Source organism: Sebastes umbrosus, chromosome 8 (assembly GCF_015220745.1).
Source record: "Sebastes umbrosus isolate fSebUmb1 chromosome 8, fSebUmb1.pri, whole genome shotgun sequence".
Classification (NCBI taxonomy): Eukaryota; Metazoa; Chordata; class Actinopteri; order Perciformes; family Sebastidae; genus Sebastes; species Sebastes umbrosus.
In genome coordinates this window covers 1,102,517-1,111,837 of record NC_051276.1, presented here as the reverse complement: position 1 = coordinate 1,111,837, position 9,321 = coordinate 1,102,517, and the positions used below count along the sequence as shown (strand labels likewise).

General features: G+C 48.1%; 1 protein-coding gene across 2 annotated transcripts; it reads right to left on the bottom strand.

Annotated features, from left to right (window-relative positions):
- Positions 1 to 228: 228 nt before the first annotated feature.
- On the bottom strand, positions 229 to 9,087 carry pptc7a (protein phosphatase targeting COQ7 a). 2 transcript variants are annotated; one of them, XM_037778887.1, is made up of 7 exons: positions 8,495 to 9,087; positions 6,565 to 6,744; positions 5,861 to 6,031; positions 4,802 to 5,000; positions 2,718 to 2,841; positions 2,501 to 2,630; positions 229 to 2,405 (listed from the first exon to the last, which is right to left on the bottom strand). In XM_037778887.1, exons 1-7 carry the CDS (start codon positions 8,694 to 8,696, stop codon positions 2,347 to 2,349), a joined length of 1,065 nt encoding a protein of 354 aa, XP_037634815.1. In that variant the 5' UTR covers positions 8,697 to 9,087; the 3' UTR covers positions 229 to 2,346. The 2 variants fall into 2 exon arrangements, with proteins under 2 accessions (XP_037634815.1, XP_037634816.1); XM_037778888.1 differs by lacking the exon at positions 5,861 to 6,031 and having other exon boundaries at positions 8,495 to 9,083.
- Between the last annotated feature and the right edge of the window lie 234 nt (positions 9,088 to 9,321).

The window sequence follows — 9,321 nt, the reverse complement described above, 5'->3', positions numbered from 1 at the left end:
CAGTGGGAACTGGTGGTACGCCTGACGTCTGTTCACACAGAGATGGTACGAGGCGTCCTGAAGCATCATCTGTGTCTGGTCTGAGGACAGTGAGGTCAACACTCTGTGTGATGAGAATACGACCCTGGAGGCATCCAGCACAGAAGAAAACACCTCTGCAGTGGATCGTTCAACACTCCAGCATGCCAGAGTGTTTTGATCATATCACAGCCATCAAATACAACTGGATAATAAATACTAAACTCTTTATTTAAATATTGTACATGTTTTTTACAGAGCGGAGATCTTCATTAAACTGTACACCCAAAATATATACAGACACATGCTGTGGTTGTAACAAAGGGTTTGGATGAGGAAGATGAGAGATGACAGGGAAGAGTCAGGAAGCAGGTATCATCTGACTGGAATATTGTTAAGGCTGCTCAGATTGTCCTCACATTTCTAAATGACTCCCGATGCTGCCGTCAGTCTCCGGTGGGAAGCTGGGAAACAGCCCGTTAGATAGTAGAGATCCAGGGAGCGATGGCTTTATCACTATTCCTAAACTCCTGACTGAGAAGATTCAGGAGAAGAAAGGTTGAACATGCTGTAGGTTGAATATCTCGTGTTAAGACAGCAGGGCATGATGGGAAAACTGTTTCCACTCGTATGGCTACTGAACAGTTTCAGGCTTTGTGCTCAGCACCTGGCACATAGTCGGGGGATTAAAGACGTTTGCCAGTATCAACCACACCTGATACAAGGCACATCATTAGAACATCACACTAAGTACTACGAAGTATGTTCATTTGTAGTGATGTGATGGAAACATGTCCTCGTGAGATCTACAGCAGGATGGACAGAGACAGAAGCGATTTCTAAAGCTCATCTGATGCAGTGATCAGTCCAAAGAATTCAACTGAACAACAAAGTTACAAAAATACGTTTGGTCACCTGACCAACCTCCCAACGCCTTGAGCGTTTTCAGATATGCTTCTGAAGCTTTGTGCGTTTAAGGCTGCCACACCAACGGAGACGTCTGTTGCCTTCACATCCATATAGACACTAGTAATTATGCATCACACATATTCATAAACACATCACACGTAATCACAATGGAGACTTGAGCAGCAGCTGAGCATTTAAAGGGAGGGCAACACGTATCTGGAAAGGCTTCTGATCTATGAAGGACAGAACTAAAGCTGTGTGCCAGACCTGAACAGCTCTGGTACGGTGAAGGCAGCTGCTGCTCTTCATCAATCTTATTGGATCATCCTGCCGACAAACCAACCATACATGTAGAAATGTCACATACACTCAGTTTTTTGCAAACCTTTAACTAAACATCCCAGAACAGCACAGTGGTCATATCCTCCTATCAGACCTAATGCTCCGAGGTTCCACTACCACTGGATCATTAGGAACCTTTATTATTGAGCCCTGACGCTGCTCCCTTCTTCACACTACTGATGGACTGGATCGTTTCCTTCCAGCTGCCCAGCATGGTGCCGTCTGGCTTCATCTGCCTCAGTCTCTGAATCTCAGCTTCCTCCCTGCCCAGAGGAAGAAGACTGATCCTCGTCTCCACCGGGCCCAATGACTGCTTATCCCTGGCAACGGGATTATCCAGTGAGCACTGGAACACTGAAGGTGCCAACGCTGCAGCCGGGTCAAGAGGACGCGTCAGGCCTCTGGTCCCCTCTACTATTCAGCCACTCTCTGCTGGACACCATCATAGAGAAGTGGACATGTAGGTCTTCTGCGGGGACGTATTAGGCCTCTGGTCCCCTCTACTATTCAGCCACTCTCTGCTCGACACAGTCACTGAGAAGTGGACATGTAGGGGTCTTTTGGGTGGACATATCAGGCCTCTGGTCCCCTCTATTATTCAGCCACTCTCTGCTCGACACAGTCACTGAGAAGTGGACATGTAGGGGTCTTTTGGGGGGACATATCAGGCCTCTGGTCCCCTCTATTATTCAGCCACTCTCTGCTCGACACAGTCACTGAGAAATGGACATGTAGGGGTCTTTTGGGGGGACATATCAGGCCTCTGGTCCCCTCTATTATTCAGCCACTCTCTGCTGGACACAGTCACAGAGAGGTGGACATGTAGGGGTCTTCTGGGGGGACGTATCAGGCCACTTGTCCCCTCTATTATTCAGCCACTCTCTGCTGGACACAGTCACAGAGAAGTGGACATGTAGGGGTCTTCTTGGGGGAGAAGGGGGTGATGGTTAGTTGGGGGAGGACGTGGAGTAGAGCATTTGACATCAGTCCTTCAACCTGGCCAGCAGGAATGGAAGCAGTCCATCACCTGCAGAGGCAGATGCCCCCCCACACACACACAGCTGCACACAGCTGTCTCTAGTCGGTATATTCTGCCACTATAGACAGCAGCACTGTGATGTCATCTGGTTTTCCTCCTGGACAGAGAACAACAGTGTCCCGTTAAGATGGTACTAAACCCTAGAAAATAATATAATAATAATTTAATAAAGCTCTACACGGAGACATGTACCTCGAACATTCAGTCCGTTGTCACAGGCAAACTGTGCAAAAGGCGACATGTAGTTGGGGTCGTAGGCCAGAACGTGGGCCTGCTCTGCGATGCTCTTGGCCGTCTGCTGGACGCTCTCATAGGTGGAGTTCTTTGGAGTAAAAACAGAGCAGGCGTTAAGTTACGTCTCGTTCCTCTTCCACCATCAAACCTGTTTTTATGCCTCAGTGTGACTCACCTTGAGTTTCTTCAGCTCCTGCAGGATCATGTAGTCAGGCATGTTGTCGAAGAGCCCGTCTGTGGCGGTGAGGATGATGTCACCCAGCTGGACGTCGAAGGAAGAGCTGTCTGCTGCATCGGGGCTGCAGACGCAGACACAGTAACATCAGCCAGAGAACGCTGCAGTCACTGTCTCTGCTCTTTAAAGTCATTCAGGATTTATAATAGGTTTTGTCTCGCAGTGAAAACTAAACATACAAACTAAACCTCATCAGCCAGGTTGTGAGCACATGAATTCATCCTGTTTAAGCTTCTATCCCGTCTGACCTGGTACATTCATGTGACCTTGTAACCAGCTTCTCTTTCCTCGACTGGAGGAACAGCACATTACTGTACTGACAGAGCAGTGAGAGCAGCTACTGAGGTTTCATCTGGCCAACAGGAACTTCATCACACTCACAGAGGAAGGTCTGCTGCCTCGACTGCCAGTGTCAGGTTCACTTCCTGGAAAATGCCCGTACCCTGCCGCACCCCCCCAAGCCAGTCCTGACTGTTAGTCATTGCTAAGTGTCTGGGCTGCATCATGACACACTGAGCCAAAGCTCTCAGGGACAGCTTGTCCCATCCTCTCACTTCCATGTTGCTGAAACTGCAGTTCAGTTTTTGCCCAGCAGCCAGGTACAGCCACAGAAACACAGATGCATTATGGGTACCCATAGTTAGATACGGAGTATGAGAGACGTCTCCGGTCAGGTGTATGCATTCACTGGGTGAGCACACATTCATCATCCATTGTTCAACACATCTATGAACCGAGGACAGAGGACGGACACGCTGGATGATTCTACCGTGAACGCTCTGAAACGTCTCATCCTCAGCTCTATGATGAAGATAATCCTCAGGCTCACAGCTATGAAGCCACGTTTCCCTCATGTCTAATATTAATACTAATACATAGATGGACAAGCAATGAAAACTCAATACTCAATAAATACACTCGTGGCAAACAAATCCAGTAGAAAGACTAGAGAGGGTTAAGTAGCCCACATAGCATTCAAATACATATTCAGCTGCATGCTGAACACACACCTCGTCTCCCTTTCAACATGCTCCATCTTTGATCCTTCTCTTGTATACTGCAGTCGAAGGAATGTTGTTAGCGCACTTAACTTTGACCCTTGCTCTCTTATCAAGTGGTTTCTACATTAGTGATCCAGGACCGGAAGCTTAATCTGCTGCTGCACTCGGTGGAAATCCATCTCAGTAAATCCTTCAACTAAATGACTAAAATGAAAAAGAAAGAATCACATTAAATCCTCAACCACTGAGAGTGATGACCAGACTGAAGTTAATAAGAAACTAGAACAGACCTCCGCCAAGGCAGGTTTCATCTAGTCACTGCTGGTGCATGATTGGCTGTGGACTCTTCAGTGTGTCCATCAGCCCACTAAGACTTTGACCCAGTAAGAGGGACAGCTTGGCAAACATCCAGCGCTCGCCCTGCACTCTACTGACGTCTACTGACGTCTACTGACGTCTACTGACGTCTACTGGCGTCTACTGACGTCTACTGTGCTGCACACGGTGGCAACGAGACCTGGCGATAACAAGACCCGGCAGCACATGGCCCCCCCGACACCTCTTACACTACAGCTCAACACAGTAGAGTCACTGAACAACAGCCAGTGGACGTTGCATGGGAGGGACATCAGCACCACTACATGTTCTATAGTATGGGAGGGACATCAGCACCACTACATGTTCTATAGCATAGGAGGGACATCAGCACCACTACATGTTCTATAGTATGGGAGGGACATCAGCACCACTACATGTTCTACAGTATGGGAGGGACATCAGCACCACTACATGTTCTATAGTATGGGAGGGACATCAGCACCACTACATGTTCTATAGCATGGGAGGGACATCAGCACCACTACATGTTCTACAGCTGAGCCCCTCTGTTATGTCTGCATGTCCTCTGCATGCTGCTTCATCACTCCACATGTATGGTCTCTTCTCTATCAACCGTTCCATTAAGTATTTACAGTATGTCCCAAAACACACCGAGTCAGATGTCCTGCCTGTCGGGTGTCTCACCTGTCACTGAGGACGGCTCCTTCAGCCCCCGGGGGGGCGATGGACAGCTGGAAGGGCGTGTTGAAGTAGTGCTGCTGCTCGTCTGAGCGGTGGACCACCTCCCCTCCCCGGACCACCAGGAAGCCCGAGTCTCCCAGGTTGGCTGTGTGCAGCCGGTGACGCTGCCGGTCCAGAACCACAATGCAGGCCGTGCTGCTGCCTGCGCACGCACGCACGCACGCACGCACACACACACACACACACACACACACACACACACACACACACACACACACACACACACACACACACACACACACACACACACACACACACACACACACACACACACACACACACACACACACACACACACACACGGAAATATCCTAAAAATCTCAGGTTGTGCCTCATCAGCCTGGTGGAGGTAAATCTAACAACTACACCACAAGACATTCATGACAAAACTAAAAAGTAATGCAAGAATTCACATTTTGGAAATGAATATTTCTTGCATGTTGTCTTAAAATGAGACTAGATGTGTTTGGCAATATTCTCATGCAGGCTGCAACCATGTCAAGCTGTTTGACTGTTTGACATTTAGCTTTTCTATTTTAATAAATCATTTCTAACAGTGTTTTCCTCATGACTCTCTACAGCTCCAGAGTTTAGAAGAGTCCTCTGTGTTTATGGAAAGATCCCCATCTAAAGACTGATTAATGAGGGAAGCCTGAATACACAAACACGGCGTAACACCATCAGGGTGGCGGTTTTAGGAACATTTGGCGCTTCGCCATCAAGGGAAACATGAGCTGGTGGAGCAGGCAGACAGCGTGCGGCCACACCCTGCTGCTGGTGATTCATCTGGATCACCAAAATATGCTCTCTGGGATCAACCTTGAAAAGAACTCGCGCACTGTGACTCACTGCCTCGGTTTTCTCTGTTTTCTCTCCAGCAGCACAATCACAACCACACATTCACTCCCTTTGAAGGAGCAGCACAATGCCATGTTGTTCCTCTGCTGCACATGTGATGAAGGGCTGGACAAGTACTGATCTGATCCTAAAGCATGTACTCACTGATGGTACACGTCGGGTCATGCTTTGTTGTTGTTGGGAAGCGCTGAGAAGGAGGAAAGGGATTGTGGAAGTGAACTGCAAGGGGCAGGTCCGGACTCGGGACATTCCCAGGACTTTTAATGGGATCTGGCTGCTCTGACTCATGATGGAAACATCTCCATCCAGCCACCACTAAAGTGAACAGGCGGAACAAACAAGTGAACCCGAAGCAGAGTACTCCGATACACAGCGTACAGTCCAGCAGAGAGCATGGCAGGGATCTGAATGAGCTTTTAAACAAGGTGAGAGGCAGCGAGCAGGAAACCAGGAGACACCTGTCAGACACAGACAGGGCCGTCTTCTATTCAACTAGATGGGTTAATCCCATCTAGTCTACTATGATGGGTTAATCCCATCTAGTCTACTATTCAACTAGATGGGTTAATCCCATCTAGTCTTGTATTCAACTAGATGGGTTAATCACATCTAGTCTTCTATTCAACTAGACTGGTTAATCCCATCAGCTGTACAGGAATGGCCCATTATACAGCGTCCATCCTAGTGCTACCACTGATGGCCCGAGCATGATGTTTCTCTGGGTATGAACAGGAATATTCATTCAAGGATTGTATAATGCACTGAGAGGATGTGTATTTAGGGGATTTTGACTCTCTGTGGGAACACTGGGATCCTCCCAGTGTCTTCAGTGGTTTTACTGGACTCACCCAGCAGTGGCACTTTGTTCTGCAGCAGCTCGTAATAGCCGCTGGTGAGGACTCCCACCGGGTTACTGGGGACGAAGCGTCCTTCCTTCACCAGCCTCTCACACGTCTTCATCAGAGTACCTGAAAACTGGGACGGGTCGACTCCATAGTCCCGCCAGCCCCCCACGCCGTCTGCTATACCTGAGAACAGACAGACAGACAGATGCATTTTAAATGACTGAAACTAAGAACAGTCCAACAAGTCCCTCTTCCTTCAATAATATACTGGATGCACTCTGCATGGTGCACAATGCTGCTTTTTACAATAGAATTCCTTCATTGTTATTGCACAGAGTACAACGACGTTAAATAGGAATCCTTACGGTGCACACGCACTATTACAGTAGTAATAAAAATAAAGAATATATATAATAAATAGAAAATATGACCTATAAAAACATTAAAATATTGTACATTGCTGAGTTGTATTGGCTCTATATTCAAGTAATTAATAAATACAGGAATAATCATGTACAAAGGAATAACTGAGGTGCAGTTGGCTTCTAAACCACTGTAGTTCTGTGTATATACTGTATATATACATACAAAGGGTGCAGTTGAAATGTAAAAACATAATGTGAAGACAAAGTAGCTGTAACTGTAAGTACTGTAGTGCTGATATTATTGTAGACAGACAGTCGGACGGTGTCAGTAGACTTGTTCCACAAGTGAGAAACAAGAACAACGGCATGCAGCTACACAATAAATAAAAAAATGGACACTTTCACCAAGATGAAAAAAGGAGGACATGGAGTCCAGAAACAAGACATGAAGGAAACATCACAGAAGGAATAAAACCGCCTCCGTCAGTCACGGTTTCAGTTACTCCTGATTATGTCCAGAGAGTCTGTCCCGTCATTACACTAGTTAAGAGTTCTTTCACATAATTAAACAGACAGATGTTTTATATACACTGTAGTTCAGTGCATTTAGGCCTACTGATAATATATTTATATTATGAAAAATAAAATCTACAATTCCCCAAAATCATAAGAATCTGCCGAGTTCCATCCTTCATGAGTCTTTGAGTAGAAACATGATCTGCTGTGTAGGTTAATAATAAGACATCTGGTTCCCACAGGAGCTTCTGGTCGGGTCAGGAAACTTTAGTCTTATAACTCCCAGGACGGACCATACAAGGACGGCCCCGTGGGTCTCCTCAGCATGAGCCAGAACAGAACTGAGGACCAGGCCTGCTGCTCAGAGCACCAATCACACCTTCAATAACAAGCTGGTGGGACTGGATGTCCTCATTCCTACGCTCTTCATCAGTTTTAATCAGGTTTACAGACAGACAGACAGACAGACAGACAGACAGCCTGCCTGCAGACAGACAGACAGCCTACAGACAGCCTGCAGACAGACAGGCAGCCTGCAAACAGACAGCAGACAGACAGACGGCAGACAGGCAGACAGCCTGCAGGCAGACGGACAGACAGACAGCCAGCCTGCAGACAGACAGCCAGCCAGCCAGTCTGCAGACAGACAGACAGCCAGCCAGCCTGCAGACAGACAGACAGACACACAGCCAGCCAGCCAGCCTGCAGACAGACAGCAGACAGACATACAGACGGCAGGCAGACAGACAGACAGACAGACAGACAGACAGACAGACAGACAGCCTGCAGGCGGACAGACAGACAGACAGACACTGACTGTGTGAACCCAGGAGGTTCGGGGGAAAACCTTACCCAGGATAAAGAGGATGTGTCTCAACAGTTGGGCTAGTCTCTTCCATGAGCCCTCTCACCTGTATAATATTGTTATTGGTTTAAGGTATTTCATCGGTCTGATAAAGGGGGTGACCTTTGACCTCCCAGGTATACAGGGTGGTGACCTTTGACCTCCCAGGTATACAGGCTGATGTCCTGGTTAATGGTTGTACACTCACCTAAAACATCGGCGGATCTGTGTCGGGCGATGAAGCACGCGTCGTCCCCGTAGCACATGCCCTTCTTCAGGATGCCTCTCCGGAAGTCCTTCCCGAAGCCGCAGCTCGCGCTCACCAGGCTGTAGTCACGGCTGTCGGTCTGAGAGAGTCCGCCGATCACAGCTCTGGCTACCAGTCGACCGTAGGACAGCACGGACAACATCACCTACCGGGACACACCAGCAGCTCCTCCACACGGACCGGCAGAGCTAGCTAGCCCTGCTAGCCCAGCTAGCTTAGCTGCGATGGAAGCACACAATGTTGAGCTGCTAGCTAGCTAACCATGGAGCTAACGTTAGCCAGATAGACCCTGGAGCCGCCGACAACAGCCGCCCGACACACACACACGCTCAAAGCCCTCCTGATGCTGATGGTGTCCGGATAAATGTTCAGGGAAAACAGCCGCCTGCTCCGCTCCAGAAGAGCCGGGAAGTGACATAATGCTGCTCCTCGGCCATGGTGTCGGTCCAGTCCGCCTTCACTCTCTTCACAACCCAGAGTGTGTGTTAGTGTGAAGCAGCTGTCTATGGACTCACACACTGTAGAGTACACACACACACGCTCCGCTCGGTCTTGTGACTGCTCTGACGTCACACACCATTACGCAAGCCACGCTTCCTAATAAGGGCATACGGACACTTCAAGTCAGCTGTGATCTTATTTATACGTAACACCACAACGCGCACACGTTTCAGTGTTAACGTGAAATAATCAAACAGATAAACAGAGAAAAATACCATCAGACAAGTCCTGTAAATACATTATTTAATAAAATATGCTCCTTCACA